At 33.5% G+C, this 24,014-nt stretch overlaps 1 protein-coding gene across 6 annotated transcripts in view; it reads left to right on the forward strand.

Annotated features, from left to right (window-relative positions):
• NLGN1 (neuroligin 1) overlaps positions 1–24,014 on the forward strand; it is a 787,895-nt gene that overhangs the window by 130,658 nt on the left and 633,223 nt on the right. For 2 of the 6 annotated variants that reach the window (XM_004674974.2, XM_004674975.2), the window contains exon 2: positions 17,911–18,723. In XM_004674974.2, the coding sequence (XP_004675031.1) occupies positions 18,231–18,723 (493 nt within the window). In that variant the 5' untranslated portion in view covers positions 17,911–18,230. Of the gene's footprint in view, positions 1–17,910; positions 18,724–19,159; positions 19,220–24,014 lie in introns of those variants that run through there. The other 4 variants (XM_004674977.2, XM_004674976.2, XM_004674972.2 and 1 more) reach the window with 3 other exon arrangements.

Here is a 24,014-nt window from a genome sequence, read left to right on the forward strand (position 1 = left end):
CTTTGAAATCCAGGAAAAATATAAAAAACATTTTTTGAATCAATTTTGAGTCCTAATAGGGTTAGAGGAATTATATAGGAAGAACTGATTTATTTAAAAGATATCTATAGATGTACATGCATTATATAGGATAGAGAATAGCCCCATACACATACTTACCTTAACCACCTCAGCATCGTGATTTAGTTGACTTTTTCTGCTTAAGACCCTTTCATTAAATTTTGAAACTCCAGATATTCAGATGAAATATAGTTGAAATGAACATAGATGTTCGTATGAAATAGTATATTTTGGACATTTTACTCTTTTAAAGAAAAGGTGATTTTAAAGGTTTCTATTTGCAGATCATAAAATGTATGTATGTGCCATTAGGACTTAGCATTGAAGGCTCTCCATTATGTGTGGACTCATTGAAAGGCAACTCCTCAATGTCATCTGAAGCACTCATTGTCCCAGTACTTATTTCAAGAATTCCATTTATAGCAAACATTCTAGTATTGAAGAGGATTCTTCCCAAACTTTCTTCTTGGATTTTTGTGCATATATGTATTTCTTGAATCTAAATTTTGAAACAAGCAAATGCTACTCCTTTTTAATCATGAAACAAAATATATAACTTTGGTATCCCACGAATCTACCATGGAAAAGTTATCTAAAGCTTTTCTAAAGATGATGGAATATTTCACCAAAGTTCAAATGCTATGTGGGAAGCTTAGTTTTCCTTTTTAGAAATAGCTTTAAATCACATGGTTCATTCATGTGCAGAATGAACTAGAAGAATGGATATTCTGCATATTACATTCTAGCTACTGATCACCACATGATCCATTACTATTTAATACCTTTTCCCCAAAGTTAAAATTAATAAGATCAGACAGCAAGCATATGACATATTAAATAATAGTAAATAAGTAGTAAAGAAGAATGGGAGGTAGGCTGGAATTTCTCTTTTTAGATTAGTAGAGAATAACATGTTAATATAAAAGTAGATGGAATATATGAGACATGAAAAAGGAGGGCCTGTAAAAAGTTAATTTGTATATTTCACAGCCAGGAAAACAGGGTTCTTGGCATGTGCCATCGTGCTAAGGCAGAAGACTCAGTTGAATGTGCCTTTATAGTGGCTGAACAGTATTTTTCTCTGTCAAGAATGATCAATTTCTATTTCCTCATTCTATTCTCTTTTGACAGTAAAAGTAAAAGGGGAAAGTTGGGCCTACTTTGGTTCTTATAAGCAGTTCCTACGCAAAACTTTAATGAACTTTGTAGGTAGTAGATTCACTTTGGAAGGTTAGTAACAATGGAAGTAAAAATAGACAAAGCTATCACTCACACAATAAAATTAAAACTGTAGCTAGTAAATGAAAAGTATCAATTGAAAACTCTCAGAATTCACTTAAAATTAATTACATTTTGAACTACCTTATTCAGTACACATTTTGGTCAAGACTATTAAAAAAACATGGTGACCTGGGTTTGCTGTCCAGATTTATTTCAGAGTAAAGGCAACCTTTAATTTGGAGCAAAAAGTTGGAGGTTCTCAGTTGAGAAGCTAACTAACCCTGAAAATGGCAAACATAATTCCTACTGCACGTGACAAGAAATGGCATTGGTTTTCCCAAAGCTTACCACTGTGGGGAGGCTGATGTTACAGTCCTCTGAGCTGTTTGACAGTTCACCTGTGCTCAAAAGCCTTCCATGTGTTTAAATGGCCTAACATGTAGAGCTAACACATTTATTGACGCTTCTTCCCATGATTTTGAGACAACTAATACTGTTTTATGGTTTTCTGCATTAAACAATGTTTTCAAAGGTAATTCCTACTCCTAATTGAAAACAAAATGAAAAGGGCAATACTTGTTTTTAAATAACTTATTTAAAACATGGCACCTAAAATGAAAATCTTCCATCATCTTTGCTTTATTGAGAATTACCAAGAAAACCATTGCAACTTAAATTTCAGTTTTTACTATCTCAAATTTTCAAAGCCCAGAAAGTTGAAATAATAAAAATTCATGAATGAAACTATTGTGCCTTTTAAAATAGTTTTAAAAAGGTAATTTAAAGCATTTTGAGGGAGCTAACCTCTTAATTTTGTGAGATCGCAACATTTTCAACTGTTTCCAAGAGGTTTCCATAACAGTAGCAGGTTTGATTATTTCTGCTTTGTTATTAATGAAATCACATTGACAGTGTTAAATATCACCACCTTGCTATGAGGATATGAATTACCTCTGTCTTCTAACCCTTCCCACCAAGCACAAGCAGCCAAAGTACACACCCATTTGGTAACAAATCTTGTGAAAGAGAAAAACTGTCAACTGTAAGCTTAACTGAAGTCAGAGAAAACTAGTAAATCACTCCAGGCATTTGAAATTATTAGACATTCAACTTTTGGGGGATTTTTATATGAATTCTTTTTATAACAGTCAATATAATCTCTTCTGTGCCTATTTCCGTTCTATGTAAGGGAAATTCTAGTCAATGGCAAACACTTTACTGCTGCCGTTACTGCAGACTTTATAGATCAGAGATGTGTCAGCATGTTAGCTTTAGCAGTAATGCCTCTTTTGTGTGAAACCTTATGGGCCTTGCAGGCACTCTCTCATCCTGACACTCATAAAACGTTCAAGTTCCCATATTTATTATTTAATTTTCCTCCTATATATAGCAACAGAGCACTTCAATATATGAATGTGTAGCCCCAAAATGACAGGCAAGCGTGAACAGGACTAATGAGTTTTAATAATACACATATTAGGAACTGCTAAAGGAAGTTTAATTAAGAAAAACAAGTTGAGCATGAAATTCATTTTGGAACAAATGCAAGTTAAGTTAACTGCTACAGATGTAAAGTCAACTGCAGTGATACATCACAGGAGATAAAGTTCCAAACTGAGACTAGAGTTATTTAATGTAATTGACATCTGAGAGCCTACCTTCAAGTTGGTGAACTTGAATCTGACTCACAAAATAGGTATATACATATATATATATATATATATGTCACTTGTTTCTGGTTTCTATAGCAATTTTAGGTTAGCATGTAACTATGTATGTAGTCACACTTTCTGTACAAAATATCAGTTCCACTGAGACAAGCCACATAGTAACCTTTTCTTTTTCTGTAGTCTACTTACTTTCCTAACAGCACATATGTCTGCAGTTAGAACTACTTGGTGAAGCCCATAAGCCCATGCTATACCTTTGGGTGTGCTTCAGTAAAAGAAGCTGCTTATTATCACTTGTACCTTTAATTTTTTGGCACAAGTTAAAAAATAATTAGATTTACTTATTTTTTTCCCTTGCTTATTTATTAGACAGTGACAGTGTGGGAGCGCAGAAGTTGGGGAGGATATAGACTATCAGGAAATTATTTCCTCAGAATGTAGTTTCCTTACATTTTGTCTGTATTTAAATAGCATTGGTACATCCTGGAAAGAGTGAAAAAGTCATCAGTAATATGAACACCTATGAGTTTGTTAAACTATATATTTTAAAACATCCAATTAACATGCTTATTTTTTCTTTATATAGATATTATGTATAATTTATGTGTAATAGTCATTCTTTTCTTCCTTGGACACACCCAATCTCTTCAGAATGTTGAATCTTCAGATTCAAAAGAGGTTGAGTATGCCATTCAAAGTGAATTTAAAATATCTGTTGCCTTTTAAAAAGTACATGTGGTGAATACTTTCATATTATCATGTGGAATGTTTACTATGCTTGAAAATTCAACAAGGTCATGTGAATGAATATTCACTTGATGAAAACTAATTGGGGTTATTATTAGCATTAAGTTTTTCTCATAGAGAACTATTCCCATTATGGTCAGGAAAACAGTGATTACTACATTTAACATTGATCAACAATTGTCATAATTTTCATACCTTAAAACAATACTTGAGCTACTTAATAGTTAAGCATAACAGCAAAGGAAGAAAGGCTCATTTTAGTAACCATTATGGTTCAAGTCAGTGCATCTTCCACTTTTAATTGAAATCTATATTATTTAGCTGTTCAAAACTTACACCCAAGTGGCAGTGTTATCTATCCTTTCTTTTATGGGTATAAAAGAAAAAAAAAGTCACCAGTGTTATTATCTCTTTGTGCCAAATGTTCTAATATATATGTTACTGTAAGATTGATGCCAAAAGTTTCTATTTTTTGGATTTGTGTGGTCTGTTTAATAATATCTTCTGAGGAGTAATTGGATATTTTACATGCTAAAATAATGATGTAGTAGTAGTCTATATAAGGGATATATAGGTTTGCCTAATTGTATCTGTAACTGTTTCAGCACCTAGAACTATGCCTAACACATTATTGGTGACCAAAAAATATTTATTAAGTGAAAAAAGAGACCTGGTTCTAGGAAGAATGTTAACAACTAAATATGCAAACTTTTTGCTTAGTACTTGGTCTTTGTTTTGCTTTTTATTTTTTTCTTAAGAGACAAGACAGTTTTTCTTTGAACTGATAGATAATTTGGATTATGTGCAAAATTCCAAAAGTAGAAAGGAATATATTTAAAGAATGGAATTTTAATTAAAAACAACTAATACATTTCATTTTATTAGTAATTTTTAAATATAACTTCTTTCTTTTTTGATAAATTATTTTACCAAGATAAAATAATAGATAATAATACTAATAATAGATTTATTTCTCATTATAATTTACCAAGCCATACCTTAGAATGATTTTCTGACATGAGCACAATGTGATATCTCAAGGAACTTTAGGAAGCACTAAAAATATTTTCAAACACTTAGCACATAGAGACTAAGACCTAAAATAAATGAAGTTGGGACTTTTGGTCATTAACATTTTTTATTTTTTAATATTGTTTAGTTCCATGTTTCCTATCATTCATTTTTTTTAATGCATACAGAACTGGGGTACAGGCCAGAAATGCAGGGATGGCAGGAGGATTCACCAGAGACAATCTGGGGAGCAGAACAAGCAGACTGTCAAAATAAACTGAGTAATAGACAAGAGTAATAGACAAGACAGGAGAGGTCTGCTGTGGCATGTGGGTCATCTCAGGATCTGGGGATCGAGCTCACATTGAAGCAGTGGCGGCTAGCTTTCAGTGTTGCTTCCTAACCTGTTGGGCCACCAGGGAGGGCCCACCTATCATTCAGTTTTATTTGAATAATGAATTTAAATAATAATTTGTACTTCATATATACATTAAATTCTTGTTAATATCTATTCTTTCATGTTCTGTATACAAATGATCCATGAAATGTTTTGATTTTTTTTCTATTAGTACTAACAGAACTGTGGTATGGAAAGGAAATAAAAGGTATTGCTATCTGGAGAAGATAGTAAGTATTATATTCTTTACCCCTTGAGGCACTTGGTGAACTGTCAGCCAGGTCAAGAGTGACAGGAAGCCTTTATTGATAATTGGTGCCTTACTTGAATGGAGTAATGGTGTAGTTCAGTTCCTAGTAGACAATTACTCCAATCTCAGCAGAAGCTGGGAATGAATGGGCACAAAGGTTTAACTACCCTCTCTCTGATAATCATCCTCCAGGAGGTCAAGACTGACATATTCTGGAACAGGGCCATATTGAGCAACTTAGTACTGCCTCAGCCAAAGCTGTAGCTATTCTCTAGCAATAAGGATTTTTTTTAAAGAAAACTTTAATTAAGCAGTGTACCAGAAATGGCAGTTCTCCGCTCCAATGCGTAGCAACTCACTAGAAACAAAAATAAGCTTAAATAGTGAATGTAGGTTGTAACACTGCTGTTAGATTGTTCTTTTTTTTTTTTCCCTACAAAGTTACTAGTAAACACAATTAAGTTTTCTAGAAGCAATGACTTGTGACCCAAGGTGGTCTCTTTCAGAAAAAAGTATCAATTTAATATCAGGGCAAGTAATCAGCTCTACATGACTATCTTTCCTGCACTCTTAGGTGATTATTCATTTTCTTCTGAGGGTTCAAAGGGTCATCATTCAGTTTTAAAAATGTGTCCTGCAGTATTTTGAATATACATTAAAATTGTTACCCTTTACTTTTCTTTCAATATCCTGTCTCTCTTTTCCCCTTCATCTTCACTTTAATGTGGAAGTCAGGACTCCTAAATAGACTTTACAGTTAGCAATTACTTCTTGGAGTCTGCGAGTTGATTCAGAGTACACAGGAAGGAAGACTTATTTTATATTGTCAAATGCTAAATCACTTGATTCAATACCTCTCCACAAATAAAGCAAACAAGGATCACCAATATTTAGTCATGCTAGACATTTTCAGCTGCAGAATGGACAAGGAAATAGTATCACCTTGATTTTTTTTGTAATGAAAGTTTGCTATCACATCTTAGAATTTTGTCCTTTTGTCACACAAAAATGGAATTATCCTCTAATCTATCCATATATCATCATCATGTATATCCCATTTGTGAGAAATTTTCATTGCTTTTTAATTTGTTTCACCCCTTCTCTATTTAGCTCCCTCTTATAATAGCTTTTATTAAAATAATGCCTCATAGAGGTCATTCAGTCATCACAGTAGATCAATAAAATATGTAGCTAAGATTAATAGATAAGAATAAAATAATTAACAAAAAGTATTCATTCAAGGGATATTTTTGATACCTATAATGTAACTAATTGTTTGTAATGATTATTGAAGATCAACAATTCAAAAGTCATAGCTGTATTCTTGAAGAGTTAGATTAGTCTTATCATGCCATTTTTTGTGATTATAATTCTCATCACACTTGGGAGAAGAGGTCATTCCTAAAATGACCTAGATATTCTTCACTTGTCCTATACAATGTCATGTCCCACTCTTCTTTCAACTTGAACTGATATCTTTGTTATTAGAAAGCTCCAGTATTCACAACATTTGGGTCTCTCTTTGCCTCTGTCTTTTGCACTCAGCACCCTGCTCCTCACCTGTCAACTCTATCCTTCAGAACGCAGGTGAAAGAACACTTCTTTGGAAAGATCATCTTTCTCATTCTAGTTTTTTTTTTTTTTAAAAATTTATTTATCGTGCATACAGAACTGGGGTACAGGCCAGAGGCTCAGGGGCGGTGAGAGGCTTCACCAGAGACAGAGTGGGGAGCAGAACAGGCAGATGGCGAAGTACACTGCTGAGGGGAGCAACGGGCGGGTCAGGAGAGGTCTGCCACGCCATGTGGTCACCTCCGGGGCAGGCGGGAGTCGAACTCATGCGGAAGCAGCTTTAGATTCTCAGTGCTGTGCTTTAACCCGCTGCGCCACCAGGGAGGGCCTCTCATTCTAGTTTAATAAAATAATCTTCTGCATTCTCTATCTTGAAAAAGTTATGAAGAAATAGTTCCTCTTAATTGATGTACAAAAATAATGTCTTCCCAATTGAACTGTAGACTCACTGAGAATCAATGATGATTGTGTTCATAGTGGGTTCTCCAATGCCTATTACTACATTCTTACTGCAGTAAGAATATACAAAAGTTGAGTATACAATACTATGATAAAAATACTACAAAATGACTAATAAGAAAGGTGACAAGTATTTTGAGAGTTGAGAAAGGAAGATGTTTTTTTGTGGCTATAAGAAGTACTCTTTAGAAGTACTGCTTTTTGGGTCTTGCAGGGATGCAAATTTGGATCAATCTGGTCAAAAACTTATGAGCAGTAGCAAATTGAGCCCAGTTCCCTGATCACTCTTCCCAGGACTGTCTCAGCTGCCTTCTGAGAGTATTTTTTTTTTCCACAAAGATACTTTACAGTCAGATGGAACTTTTGCATACACTTTTTTCTTTACTCTATAAAAAATTATTTTGTTTAAAAACATTTTTCCTTGCTATTTAAAAAAAACATTTTATTGGTAACCTCAAACTATAGTCATATTTTTAGAATCTATCTTGGTTTAGCTTTATCTGGTCCTTTGTTTTGCTTCTTTATATTCCACATATAAGTAAATTCATCTGGTATTTGTCTTTCTTCTGAATTATTTTGCTTGGCATAATCCCCTCCAGTACCACACATGTTGTTGCAAATGGCAAGATTCCATCATTTTTGTAGTATTCAGTTGTGTGTATGTATATGTATGTGTGTGTATATATGTATGAGTACATATATATGTGTATTTATACATAGCACATTTTTATTCACTCATCTGTTGGGTTGTTCCGTTATTTTGAGAACTTGGTTATAATAGTGCTGCAGTGAACAGAGGAGTGCTGTATGTATCCATTTGATTTAATTGTACTGATTTTTTTTTATAGCTATCTATAAGGGAAAGTGTTGGGTTATACGGCAGACCTATGTTTAATATTTTGAGAAATCAGCTTACTGTTTTGCATAGGTACTGGGCCATCCTACATCCCTACCAACTTTGTATGAGGGTGCCTTTTCCCTCAACACCCCTGCCAATATTTTCTGTTTCTGATGTTTCTGATATGGGCCATTCTCATAGGTATGAAGTGATATCACATTGTGGTCTTGATTTGTATTTCCCTGATGATAAGTAATGAGAAACATATTTTCATGTACCTGTTGAGCATCCACATGTATTGTTTGAAGAAATGTCCGTATTTAGCTTGTCTTCCCATTTTTTAAAATTTATTTTTAAAGATTTGATTTATTTACCCATATAGAACTAGGGCACAGACCAGGGGCACAGGGGCAGTGAGAGAATTCACCAGAGACAGCAGGGAGCAGAACAGGCAGATCGATGAAGTACCCTGCTGAGGGGAGCAGTGGGTGGGTCAGGAGAGGTCTGCCATGCCATGTGGGTCACCTCCCTGGCCAGGAATTGAACTGTTGTTAAAGTGACTTTAGCTTCAAAGTGCAGCACTTTAACCTGTTGCACCACCAAGGAGGGCCCTTCTCATTTTTTAATTGTTTTTCTTTTATTTATTTATTTTTTAAATTGAAGTGTGAGTTATTTTAAATTTTGAAAATCAACTTTTTTAGAGCTACTATGTGCAAATATTTTTTTTCTCATCTGGTTATTGGTGTGTTAGTGGTGGATATGGTGTGGTAACATAGACTGGAGAGGGTTTAACATGCATCCCTAAAACATAGTCTTATAAACAAAACAATGTTTTGTTCATAAAATTTTTCTTATTACTGTCAGAGCTTACATTACATTTCTACTTATCTATTTTGCCTTTTTTTTTCTTGCATCATTAGAGATTTTCATTTAGAACCTCAAGGAGAAGGGAGAAAAAGAACTGTTTAATTTTATGCAGAAGAAAGGAGAAGAGAATAAAATTATGGAAAACTATTGCTTATTTGTACATACAAGACCTGGGTACAGGGTAGAGGTGCAAGGGGTAAGAGGATTCACCAGAGACAGAGGGGGGAGCAGGACAGACACATCTACTGAAATACACAGCTGAGGGGAGAAGGGGGTGAGACTGGAGAGGTCTGCCACGCCATGTGGGTCAGCTCCTTGGCTGGGGATAGAACTCATGCTGCAGTGGCTGTGGATAGATTCATGGTGCTGCACTTTAACCTGTTGAGCCACCAGAGAGGGTCTGGGTTTAGTTTTAAAATCTATTAATTCCTCTGAACTATGTTCTTGTTTTTTGAAAAAGTGTTTAATAACTATATTTCTGATTTTAAATTTAATTATCTATTCAAAGAGATAATTCTGATGTTTACCTCATGCTGTCTACAGACAATTCAATGAGATAGTACAATTGCCTCATTATTTTGCCCCAGTCAATGCTCACTTGGTACTACACATTGCTTAAGTTACTAATTAATGATGGCATGGTGAAATATACTTGTCCACATAAGTTCTGAATAGTTACATATTAATATGGCCACAATATGGGGCATGGCATCCTGTGAAATTCTGTATGATCAAGGTCTTGAATTTTGATATTACAATCTTATAAAAGACCCTTTGTAATCCTCAATTCTAATTTTTACTTTTTCCCCTTGCACCTTTCTGGTATTGCTTATCTTTCTATTGAGATTTAGTTAATCTATTCAATACTAGAAATATCATTTTACATAATCGTTGTTCCTTGAAGTCCTACTATTCTTCCTTTGCTTATCATGAGTCCTGATTTCTATCATTTACTCTTTGATCCAGACTGCTCCTGGGAAAAATCTTAATGTTACACTGGCTTGAACTCCTCTAAATTATACTTATTGACTAACCCCAGCAGGTGACCTGTAGATTTTTTTTTTAACTTCCCACTTTTTGAACTGTCCTATATGTTTCACTTTCTTCAGATTCTCACACTGAGCATCTGATATATTTGAGTACTAACTCAATGGGTAGCAAAGCAAAATGTCACCTATCATAAAGAATCAGGACAATATTTTTTGTTTGTTTTGGGTTAGGTATTATTGGGTTTGTTTATTTGATCTGCCTTTTTCTTCTTTGGTTGCCTTAAGAAATTAATGAACCATTTAACTGAACATTTTTCACATCCCAAATAAAAGGTTTTGGCTTAAAAGTTTGTTGTGAAAACTAAATGACATGAAACATGGAAAGGTCTTTGGACAGGACTTGACAAGTAGTCGTTGATTTATAATGTTAGTTGTAATGATATTTGATGACATTTTCATATAAATGTGAATATTTTCAGTTACATTCCAAACTGAGCATAAAATTTATATTGCTTCTGGCTTCATTCCCACCAATTCAACTTTCAAGATATTGGTTCCACACCTTTGTAATCCTTTTTTCAATAACAAAACAGTAAGAAGTATGAAATGTTTACATATGCTCCTGCATACATATATCACTGGTTTGCAGCAAGACATATACACAAATAGACATTAAAAAATAAGAAATGTAGGCCCTCCCTGGTGGCATAGTGAGTTAAAGCACAGCACTAACAAGCTAAAGCCACTTCAGCATAAGTACAATCCCTGCCGGCCCTGGAGGTGACCCACGTTGTGGCGGCAGACCTCTCCTGACCCGCCTGCTGCTCCCCTCAGCAGTGTACTTCGTCAGTCAGCCTGTTCTGCTCCCCACTCTGTCTCTGGTAAAACCTCTCACTGCCCCTGCAACTCTGACTTGTACCCCAGTTCTGTATGAATAAATGAATAAATCTTAAAAAAAAAAAGAAATGTAAATATCAGTAATGTTATATATCTTACAAAGCTTGATACTTTCATCATTAATATTTCAAAACATATATCCTTAGTGTATAGTTCATTACTAATGAAATAGATAGTTTTTAAATATTTTTGTCTGATGTGTTATTGTATATTTTTAAATAACCAATGATATTTCTCCTTCAATGTAGTTGAATGGGAAGCTCTACTGAAGTTTCATTTCTCCTTGTATCTTATTCTTGTGATTATATTATTAATATATCTTTAATAATCTGTATTTATTAGGGGAATTAATCTAGTAGTCCATCTTATGTTGGTTATTTTAATTAAAACATAATGCAAATGTATAAACCTACTTTTCCAGTGGTATAGACCTTAACGTCATCATATACTGAAAAGCAATAATGAGAGCAACCAAATGCCACTGCTTGCAAAGTATGGTATTTTACATCTATTCACATTTCCAAGAATATCTCAAGTTCAAAATATATATGAGAACCATACGAAGATATTGGTATCAATCACATATTCATGTGAGCAAAGCTTAATTTCCTATTATTACTCCATGAAAACAACTGTGGTACATTGAAGCTCAAAGATTTTCTTCTCTTTTCTTGTTTGGTCATCTTATGATCAGGTATAAACTCACTCCTCTGGAGAGCCCTGTTCCACAGTACTGCCATTTTAATTTTCTTGTGAATAAACTTAATAATACTCTCTCCTGCTAGGAATATTTAATGGCTTTTCATCATGTAGTGAATAAAATCCAAACTCTTTAGCCTTTTAATGAAGGGCTTGCTTGATTTGGCTGTAATCTGCCTTTTCAGTCTCATCCAATGCTCAACCTCATTTACTCTGTGTTCTAGCCAAACTAAACTGTGCCCTGTGCAAATGTGGCTGTTTCTTTCCTTTTGATCATAGATCAGGTTTCTCAGTGAAAAAATGAAAAGACTAAAATGGAGTTGTAATAGCAGAAAATTTATCAGGACATATTGGGATGAACATCTTTGAGGGAGAAAGGACATCATAACTAACTCCACCTCTGACCCTTTCCATAGGGAATGTTGGTTATAAGATGTCCCCTCAGTTCATCTGCAGTGGAGCAAGGGAAACAGGCATTTCTACATTGTGGTGTTCCAGTCATTGGAATGTGAGCTGTCTTACCTCAACCCAAATAGTCCTCTTCTTGAGCACCACTGTTTACATTAGTATCTTTCTACTGTTTCTTGATCCCTGCGTGGGATCTGTTCTGTGACCATCAGTGTCAATCTGCTTCCTATTCATTCTTTGAGCTCCCTGATTCATGAACTCTTCCCTAATCTACTCGCTGGAGGTAGGCCTGTTTCTTTTTTCAGTTCTACTAACAAGTTTGTGTGATTGAGTTCATTTGTTTATTGATTGCATTTTTTTTTTCAAGATTTCTTTGTGCATACAGAACTGGGGTACAGGCCAGAGGCTCAGGGTCTTCACCAGAGACAGAGTGGGGAACAGAACAGGCAGATTGATGAAGTACACTGCTGAGGGGAGCAGCGGGCGGGTCAGGAGAGGTCCGCCACACCATGTGGTCACCTCCGGGGCAGGCGGGAATCGAACTCAAGTGGAAGAGGCTTTAGATTCTCAGTGCTGGGCTTTAACCCGCTGCGCCATCAGGGAGGGCCTATTGATTGCATTTTTAAGAACTTCTTATGTGAGTTAATTGCACATTAGTTTCTCTTAGTTTATACTTATTGAACAGTTTTATTATCGGCAATGCAGTAGAAATTATTCCCTAAATTCTTTAAAATTCACCAAAATTTATTTGTAGCCCCCAAAGTCAGTTCTTAGCATTTTCATAGTCATTGTAGACATGAGCAAAAATGTAAAATAAAAAAATAAAATGGATTCATCATGAGCACCTCTCTAGTTGAAGTTAAACAGGTGTTGTTAAACAGGTGTTGTTCTTCTTTCCTGTGTCAGATCTCATAGAGAGAATAACAAAGGATGCAGATGGTAGGAGTGTATTCCTGTTTCAGGACTAGTTGAAGTTAGTTTGAATGTCAACTCTAGCAACTCAATACAATGGCCTCAGGGCAGTCACTTAACATTTTGAACCACATTTTTTCTTTTTTAAAAGAAAAAAAAAATAGAAGCTACTAGGACAAATTGTTTTATGGTTTCAGATTATGATTTATAAATATTTGAACTATGTAACTACATGCATATGTAGAATATATATGTATATGTAAACATACACACATGAGTGTGTATTTCCTTAGGAGCTATGGAAACATATTCCTTAATTTAGTGTTTGCCACAAACTTTATAACTTTATAAATAAGGTGAATAAAAACAGTCAATTGTTAGCACTGGCCAAATTCCATGCTTCTCTGATGATAAGCCTGTGGTCAGTTTAGATCAGATGAGATTTATCCATGCCCGCACTATGTAATGGATTTTCACATAGGTTTTTTTTTATGGTGAATGTAAATATATTTAAAACAACAAAATTCTTGCTCTTGAACAGGAAATTCTGTAGGGGAAAAGTATTTGCAATCATAACACAAATAAGAGCTTCCCTGGTGGCCTAATATTTAAGTGTCAGCGCTGACATCACCAGGACCTGAGTTCTATCTCCTGCTAGGGAGCTTACCCACATGGTGCAGCAGACCTTAACTATCTCACCTGCTGCTCCCCTCAGCAGTGTATTTCAATACATCTGCCTGTTCTGTGCCCCGCTTTGTGTCTGGTGAATCCTGACACCCCTGTATCTCTGGTATACACTCTGGTTTTATATGAATAAGAAAAATAAATCTTTAAAAATAATAGCATAAATACAAACAAACAATAAAAACAAAGCTTGTAGAGAATAAAAGTATAAAATTAAAAAAGAGACATTTAAAAGACTATGTAATATTAGAAGTCAGAGATTTCCTACTGGGAAATTTCCTTCCCCAGGCATCACATCTTTACTGAACACATGTCATGCCCCTCCCTCATCCAAGTAATTTGTGTGTGTGTGTGTGACTTATTCTATTGTAATACTGTACTTATCTTTAGATATTATAAAATTTAGCACAATAGCTTATTCATCACACATACCCATTAGTTGTTTATTGAGGAAAGTGAGAATGGATGAATATAGTCACCCACTGTGATTATTTAGTATTCTATACTGTTCTCTCTACTCTCTTGCTTTGATATGGGTTCCTTAGGATCAAACTAAGGGTCTGCTCCTTAGCAGGACCTTAGGATCTACTCTTGCTTATTTGGGGTCTTTAGGATCAAACTAATTATTATGATGAATTAATACAACTGAAACAATACATCATTTCTTATGCATTTTAAAATGTTACTTATGCTTTAATTTTATTCCTGTTTGTGAGATTAACATGCTTTATCCCAAAGGGAAGAATAATAGAGGAAATTGTAAGGTAGTATTTTTACTAATGTAACTGTAAGTTCGAGGAGACTAATTTTGTGTGAATTAATAGGTTAATATACTTGCCTAGTATACTGAGTAAGGCTTTCCTGACCTCATTGTTTTAATGTGTTTATTATAAAACATCTCAAACATACTGAAAATACTGGGAATTCTATAACAAGATGGGTGTATGTGTTTGTGTATGGATGTCTATGAGTATATTATCTAGTACTATCAAATCTTAGAATTTGTAGAATTTGCTGTAAGTAATTAATTGCTGGATTTTTGAGGCTTTGCTACATTTTTCAATATTATGCCAATTAACTAATTAAAATGTCAGTTAATTAATTGCTAGAACTAATTTCAGAGCATTTTATTGTTATGTGGGGATGATCTATTACTACATACTTATGAATCTGTGATAATATATATTATTTTATATATTGATGATTTATCTGCATAGTATTTTACTATTTGCAATTTGCTTTGTTCAGAAATCTAGGTTGATTTGCTTAGGTAAACAGCCTTTGTTTTCACTAAAGCTTGAAATTTCAACCTGTAAACATATCATAATTCATTTGTCAATATCTGTTAGACATCATAAATTTGGGCAGTTTTTTGCTATCCATTACTATTTTAACATGATATCTTGTAAATGCATGTTAATAACCTATCATTGCATTCAATGTAGAGTAAAAATGTTAAAAAAATACAACAAAATAATATCTAAACTTCCAGTAAGATCAGGATACAACATTTAAATTTTTCTGCTTCTATAAAATTGTCTGAGTCTCTCTTCTGAAGGAACATAAAATAACTTGCAATTCAATTTTAAATGCACTAGGATCAATTTTTTAAAAAGTGTTAATTGTGAATTGAGAGACTATATCATGTACAATTATCAAGAGGACAGCCTTGAAATCAGATGCCAGTGGGTTCTTGGATCTAGTATTGATTAGCTGAGAGACCTTGGCCAAGGTATTTAACCTCTTTAAGTATCAGTTCTTCATGGGAAAAAAAAAAAAAAACCTATCTGACTATTGAACTCATTTTATATGGTTGTTATTAAAGAGATTTAAATACTTAAATAATTAAGGAATACCAATAAATAGGGAAAAAAATCCAAATTTGAGTATGTATATACATACGTACATACACACATACACATATATATGTGTATATAATTAGCTGTAATTTCAGTAATTTTCACATAAATATTATTTTACCTTGTACCTGGGTTACTTATTATTGTTATTATTTGACTGACTACACTCAGAAGTCTTTGGGGTCTATCTGTTAATTTCCAAACAGTTAAACCCATTAAAATGAGATTTTTTTATAATCTCAGCAGCTAAACATTATTAGAATTGAAATTTACCATGATATGCAGTGATCCTTCATAACTTATGTGGAAGTAGCACATTAGTGAGAAACAGGAATCCTTGTAATTTTTAACACAGTTAAGTATTTGTGAGTTCAAAATGGAGTGCTATTTTGTTAATAACCAAACAAGTACTTTTTTTATTATTAAGGTGATACAAAGTATGTAAAGAAAACCTTTTGGAAATTGCTGTGTCAAAATAATTATTTTTAGCACTAAAAGGGAACTAGCAAAGACTCAGTCATGCTGTGGCCACCATGGTCCAACCAAGAAGAAGCACAATAAGCTCTTGACAGAAATGGGTTTGTGTAGCTGAGTCTTTAATAATGCTGGAGTTGTGAGAGAGGAATAAAAAGGGTCTGAGGCTGTCTTTTGTATGCTAATGTGCTTTCACAGTAGAGGTATGAGAATTAACACAACTGAAGTATTCTTGAAGAAAGACTTATTTCCTTATTGCTTTCTATGATGGACTACTTAGAGTTAAAGGAACACCAGGCTGAACCAAATCTCCAGCTGCCCTACATGGTTTTGACAATCTTCTATTCAATAACACAGTCAGGGCAGTCTCAATGCCAGACCAGCACTTATTCAGGAATCTTCTCATAATATGACAGGATAGAACCATCTGTAATACAATTCAACACTATTATTTTCAAAGTAAGCACTTTAAAAGGTTCCTTGTACAAGAAAAGACAAACTTGCCTAGTTGTATGCTGTTTTGTTGCTAATATAAGATTCTACTGTGAATTTAATTGCACTGAATATTAAATTTTATTCTGATGCATTTTAAGTTGAACTGGGTAAACAGTGCTAGATGTTTGATTAATGTTAATATGCAAGGTGCCATGATTAGGTATGATTGTTCTTTTAAACTACCTTACTCTTTTTTTTTTTTTTAACTTTGATCTCAGAAGGTAGTGAGAACAGAATGTGTAATTGAAAAATATATTGACATTGACTCAGAAATTAGTTTTCACATTGCAAATTTATATATACTTAAAATATGCAACTAAATGGTAGAGACAATGAAACATTTGTGTGTAAAATAATGGCAAAATTTGCCCCTGTTTCAAATTGTGTATAAAGTCATTTTATCTTTTAATTTTTTTTTAAAGATTTATTTATTTATTTGTGCATACAGAACTGGGGTACAGGCCAGAGGCTCAGGGGCGGTGAGAGGCTTCACCAGAGACAGAGTGGGGAGCAGAACAGGCATATCTACGAAGTACACTGCTGAGGGGAGCAGCGGGCGGGTCAGGAGAGGTCTGGCTCGCCATGTGGTCTCCTCCGGGGCAGGCTGCAGGCGGGAATCGAACTCATGCGGAAGTGGCTTCAGATTCTCAGTACTGTGCTTTAACCCGCTGCGCCACCAGGGAGGGCCTATCTTTTAAATTTTTAAACCTTAATTTAAGGTGAATGACCTCTATAGTCTATGATTTTAATGCAAGCTTTTGAGAAACAGCATGGAGAGTTAACATTAGAAGGTAGTTATACTTTTTATGATCATAGTTGAACTAGTGTTAATTTTCTTGTTTTATCATTAGCTATGTATTTTTTTTACATATACATATATAGCATGGAATTGGGGGCCAGATTTTTACTTGTTTGCTTGTTTTTAATCAATATATATGACTATATATATTCATAATGAGTATGTGTTCCATTAATTTCCTATAAATATTTAAAAAATTCTTCTGCTATTAAATTCTAACAATGAATATATTTGGTTATTAATTTTGTGGTTCCTTGAAGTGATTAAAGAAGACTATCAATGAAAGAGAAATTTTGTACACAACCTTCAGTACTTAAAAAAAAATACTGTGATATGCTCCTGTAAATGTATATTTTGACAATGCCTGCTTCCACTAAATTATGTATAAAGTCAGCAGGAAAGTTTTTCAATAATCTAATAATTGGTTATTTCACTTGGCATCTCACATCAAATCATAATTTTCTTACACCAATATATATGTATTTATAACTTATCAGACTGTAGCCACTATAAATGTATTTTTGTAGCTTATAAAACATCTAGTTATCACTCTGTCCATTCTAATGTGTTCATATTAATGATTTATTTTCATTTTTTTCTAGGATATAGACCTGTAGCTAACTGGATTTGATTTATAAGAGGAAAATCTACAGTCAATGGATACTCTTACCTCGTTCCTACTATGGAAATCAGAATGGTCAATAGGATATGGTCTGATAAATAATGATGATTGAAGATGTTGCTTCAATACACGTGAAATCAATGGGAGTTACTGGCTGCATGAAGAGCTTTCTGAGCTTTTCTCTACAAGTACATCTTTAAGAAATCGGAGGCATATTCTACCATTATACACTCTTACTCAAGTGGATACAAATATCTTTGCCTCATTGTAGACAGATAATTAGTCAACTAATGTGGGACCATGGCACTACCCAGATGCACGTGGCCAAGTTATGTTTGGAGAGCAGTGATGGCATGCTTGGTACATGGGGGATTGGGTGCCTCCTTGACTCTTTGTGTATTGGGATGTTTGCTTCAAGCCGCCCATGTGCTCTCACAAAAATTGGATGATGCAGACCCATTGGTGACTACCAACTTTGGCAAGATTAGAGGGATTAAGAAGGAACTGAATAATGAAATTTTAGGACCTGTTATTCAATTTCTTGGGGTTCCATATGCAGCCCCACCAACAGGGGATCATCGTTTTCAGCCTCCAGAACCACCATCTCCCTGGTCAGATATCAGAAATGCTACTCAGTTTGCTCCAGTGTGTCCCCAGAATATCATTGATGGCAGATTACCAGAAGTGATGCTTCCTGTGTGGTTTACTAATAACTTGGATGTGGTTTCATCATATGTTCAAGACCAGAGCGAAGATTGCCTGTATTTAAACATATATGTCCCAACTGAGGATGGTGAGTTTACTGCAGGAGAAACAGGAAGATATATTTATATTTTTCTATTCTATTCTAACAATATTAATTCATGTGTACTGGTAGCATGCATGGCTTTTCCTGTTGGCATGTAGACATATTTTACATGCGTGCATGACTCTTCTTTTGTTAATGTGTGTTGGTGTATCTGTTCTTATTTTTTCCTGTGCCTACTCATTTTTTTTCCTCCACAGCACGTATACTTAGGTAGAAATGGGTTCCCAATTTCCATTTCCTACCGAATGACTTCTGAGAAGATGCATCAACATTTCTCCATTGCATGTGCAGACTCAAGGAATTGGGGATCTTTCGCACTCAGTAAATGCAGGAGCATATTAAGTTAGATAGTGGTGTTGCATGTTCCGGCGGTCTGTGATGGAGCGCCATGTTATTTTCTAGTCTTCTATTCATTTTTCAGTAAAAAGAATATCCAAGGAATGTGCCAGAAAACCCGGCAAGAAAATATGTAGAAAAGGAGGTATGTATAAAAGTGGAAATAAAAAAAGTGGGGGAAAACCTTTTAGAGGAAGAACAAGATATTCTCCCTAAGGATGATTTGCTGTTGCTGGGAAGTTGGATGGTTAGGTGGTATTTGGAATTTAATGAAGCTGGTCAAGGAATAGAAAGATGGTTAAGGAGTACTCTACCCGAGTAGGTAACATTGACAAATCTAGTTGGTGGTGTCTTATTTTCTGGTGCTGGTAGATTTATAAGAGTTGAATCTGTGCTTTTGCATTTGTGTTGAGAGGAAAAGATAGTAGAGCTATTGTCTTGCCTGTGAGAAGCCCAAATGACATTGCCTTATCTTTTGTTAACTATTATGTAGAAAGACTTTTCTACAGATAAGAGATTTCTGCTCCTTTTAAAACTGATCATATAGTCACAAATCTAGTTTTAGTGTTTTTTTTTAACTTCTGAACACTTTATGAACTTTTTCATAATAAGGATAATTTTTCCATACCTATTATGTAAATAACATTATTAAGTGATAGTGTGTTTCCTAGTCATTTTATTTTCAGTTTTTTTCCCAGAAGAAAATGAGATTTTGCAGATTTTTATGTTAAATATTTATAGTCTTAAAATTGCTTTAACATTTTTATATTTATGTTAAACAATTTAAAACATAGAGAAGAACATGATTCAGAAGCTACAATTAAATCAACCTTCAAATCATACTCTAACCAGATTGAGCAAATGTAGACACTGACAGCTGTGAGCTTGCATCTGAATGTAGCTTGTCCACACTCCATTTTTATGTAACATCCAGTAAATCACTCATAGGATAGTGTGATTTTCTATGGCAGTAAATCATGTAAGTGTTATTTTGACCTTATTCAAAACTTTGCAGAATTTCCAATCTTCATACAGAAGTCATATTAATATTCTAGCACTATATACTCTATCTCTGTACTCATTTCTAGTCTATTGGCTGGGCTATGTCATATTCTGTTACATCATTGTGGAGCAGGATTATCTAAACTATTCTGTTTTACTGAAGTTGCAATGTATAGATAAAATCTAGTTGCAGATCAGAAATGTTAAATTAAAGTGAGTGCGTGTGTGTCTGTAGCATATATATATGTGTGTGTGTGTATTTCTTTGGTCATCCTGATAACATTAGATTAACTTTTTTTTTTAAATTGATGTTTTGATTTGGTTTAAAAGCATAGTATAATTTAGAAGGTTAATATTGAGGTAACAGCAGTGTTTGAAGTAACTAAGTAGTCTCTTGTTTTTCTCCAAATGAGAATAACTGCAGTAATTTACATGCCTTCAAGTAATGTACAATACTGCAGTGGTTATTATTATGCAGCTTATCAAGCATGTGTAATTAGCTAAGTGACTTTCACCTCCTATCACAAAGATGTTGATTTACAGAGTCATAAATAAACATGCTATTGAAGAATGCATAAATATAATACATAAAAATATGTATAATCAAAGAAATGAGAAGGACACCAAAAATTATGTTAGTGGAGAAAGTGACCTTTCTTTTCATACAACTTCAGAGGGCAGGGGACATATTACAGATTTATTTTTCATTGTTCTTTGGCTTGTTGGTTCCATCTGCTTTATGAGAGTGTTGGCAAAGAGTCATGTAGGCTGTGCTATTTACTTTAGCAAACTTTGATCCAATTTATAATTAGCCTGAGGATAACATCTACAGATATCTACTTCATTCTTTTTAATTTACAGTCTACTGTGTCTTTATATTAAGCATTTCAAAAATTATCTTGCTTTGGTATTTATTATATCCTATGATTATTAAATAAGTTCTGCGCATTAAATTTCCTTTTGCATACCTATTTAGTCTAAACAGCAAATAATTTAAATACAATTTTCTATAAATTGTTTTTTAAAAATAAACAAAATTGAATTTTAGACTATGACTTTTAAGCACAGTAATAGATTTTGTTTTTCATACTTTATTTTTTCCTTCTTTATCATGAAGAGTTTATTCTGGTTATTCTAAGAAATTATATTATCCTGGTTCTAGAAAATTTTAGTAATTTCTTATCTATGCTGATGTTAATATATATTGCATATGGGCTAGGTTCTTCATTAGAATTCTAGAAATTTATATTGATAAATCATGTTTCAGGAAGTACAGAATTGTATTACTTTTTATCTAGAGTTAATTCTGAGTTGTTATCTTTTTTTCTTCTCTTTTTCTTGGCCTCTAGTGACCAAGTATACAATAATCTGTGAATACTATATTACCTCAAAACTACTTCCTAATTGCATATTATAAGTCATGCCCTGTTCAAAGGAGTCAGTAATGAATGAAACAAAGGTTTCTTTTTATATAGAGTTTATATTCAAATAAGTTACAAAAAATAGAGCATTTTCTGAATGCTATATAGAATGAAGAAAAATGTTACCTTTCCATAATTTTAAATAGAATATTTATAATATTTTTCTTTGCTATTGAGAGAAGCATTTTTTTTTATCAATAGGCTGTCTCTTACTTAAAATAGGTCCCAGTTGCAATTTTTAATCTATCTTTTGATATTTCCCATGATAATTTTAGCTGTATGTTAATTACTCTCTTGATAGTTCTTTATGATTTTATCCTTGTAAAATTGAAAGAGCAAAATCTTTAAATGAGATGACTGTCAACACTTGACCAAATAAGCAGATAAAATGTGATAGAAACTAGAAATTTGATGTCAAGAATAGACATAATTCATTACTAAAACTTTTTGGAAAATGTGTATTGCTATTCTTGGTTCTGTGAATTAAGTATTCTGACCCAGTTTCTGTGACTGGTAAGTGATAGCGTCAGGTTTCAACTTAGTTCTTGCATATGTTAGACACTTTTCTGTATGTTAAATTATTTATCTCAGTAGAAGATTTCTGTAATGTAACTTGTATCTCCCTATTTTCTTTTCCTGCATTTTTTCTTTATTTTGTATATTTAAACATATTGTGACGTCTTTAATTTTTTAACAGTTTCTGTCTTCCAGAGAAATTTATTATTTACCTTAATTGAATTGGTTCAAATTGATATTAGCAACTAATTCCTATAAAACATTCTTACTACTTATTTTTCTTAATACTTTTAATATACATGCTATACTGTCCAGACCAAGATGTCAGAATATCCCGCAATAACTTAATCAGGTCTGACTTTAATTAGCTTAAAATTTCCTTTGTTTTCTAGGTTGTTCTCTTATGAGACATGACAATAGTAGAGTGGTCAAATATTAAGCAATAAACATGAGAAGGAAAATCAAGGGGCCCAGAGAATCCATAAAAACATTCACTGCCTCATGGATACCCCAGAGTTGCTTTGCTTTGTATTTCTCCAGCATGTTGATTATCATTTGCATAGCTCTTCTGAGATGAATATAGAATTAATTTTTCATTTCTGAGTTGGTGAGAAATTGTTAACTTACTATTTCATTTGCCCCTATTTTTTATTGTATAGACATTGGTATCAACACAGATGATTTGAGTACCATTCTTAATTCTCCCCCAGCATTTTTTCCTTATTCTCATATATATTGTACTTGTATATATTGTGTTTAAATGTTGTCACCTGAGATCCTGTTGAGTTCACTCCAGAATCCTTTCCACATATTTAACATTTACTTGGTGGTTTGTTTAAGATAGAGACTGATTTTCCCCCTAATTAAATATATATAACAGCAACTCATATCACTGTCAGCATGTTTAGAATTTTAAAATAGGACTATATTGCATAATACTCTTCCTTACTTCTGAATTTATAACTATTTATTTATTCATCTAAAAGTATTTATTGAATCCTTACTCTATGCTCATTACTTTTCGAGTCCCTTTTGAAACATCAGTGAAAAAAAAAAAATCCTTGTCCTCTTGGACAAGGATACACTTAGTGGATAGAGGTAAATTGTAGACAATAAACACAGCCTAACTAAATTTAAAGATGTGAATATACAAGAAATAAACAGTGCTATCAAGAGTGGTGGTGTAGTAGGGGAAAGTTACTTTAAATGAGATATTGTAGTCTTCATTCAAAAAGTGACTTGAAGGAGTAAAAATAGATACCTTATTGGGGAAAGGCACAAATAAAGGTGAAAATTTGTTTTGTGTATTAAAGAGTATATTGTATTTGGAAAGGGGAGAAAGAAGCGACACTGAGATTCAAAATTTTCTGCCTTCATAATAAAAAGATAATTCAAATGACATTGAAAATAGATTTTAGGAGAGTATATGGTAACTTGGATGGTAAATAAGAGGCTACAAAGAGGATTTTTGACAAAGTCTTAGCATTTTCCATGCCCAGCACAGGCTGATAACAGTGTAAGCAGTAGAACTTCAGCTTGAGATGACATTTCTAGATAAATTTTTGTGAATTATGAAAGGAAATGAGAAAACTCAAAAGGTTCTTAGATTTTTGGTTTTAATGTCTAAAAGAATACATTTGCCATGCCTCAATATAGAAAAAATGAATCATAGTGGGTTAGGAAAAGACATAGTGGAGAAATGACATTTAGTTTCAGACATGCTAAATTTGAGTTGATTGTTAGATATTTGAGTGTAGATATCAAGAAACCACTTTGAAGTTTAGGAGAAAGGTCTAGGTAGACATAAATTTGGCCATCAATTTAATATAGAAGTTAAAGCCATGAGGTGGCGTGAGAATGAAAGGAAAAGAATGAAAATAATGTAAAGGAAAAGAGACTAAAGACTAATCCATGGAGAAATTTTATCATTAAAAGATCTGGGAGAAGATGACTAAGAAAGTATAAAATGTGATTAGCAAGTATACTAACCTTTCTTTTCTT

Source organism: Condylura cristata, unplaced genomic scaffold, assembly GCF_000260355.1.
Source record: "Condylura cristata isolate star-nosed mole 26May11 unplaced genomic scaffold, ConCri1.0 scaffold00003, whole genome shotgun sequence".
Taxonomy (NCBI): domain Eukaryota; kingdom Metazoa; phylum Chordata; class Mammalia; order Eulipotyphla; family Talpidae; genus Condylura; species Condylura cristata.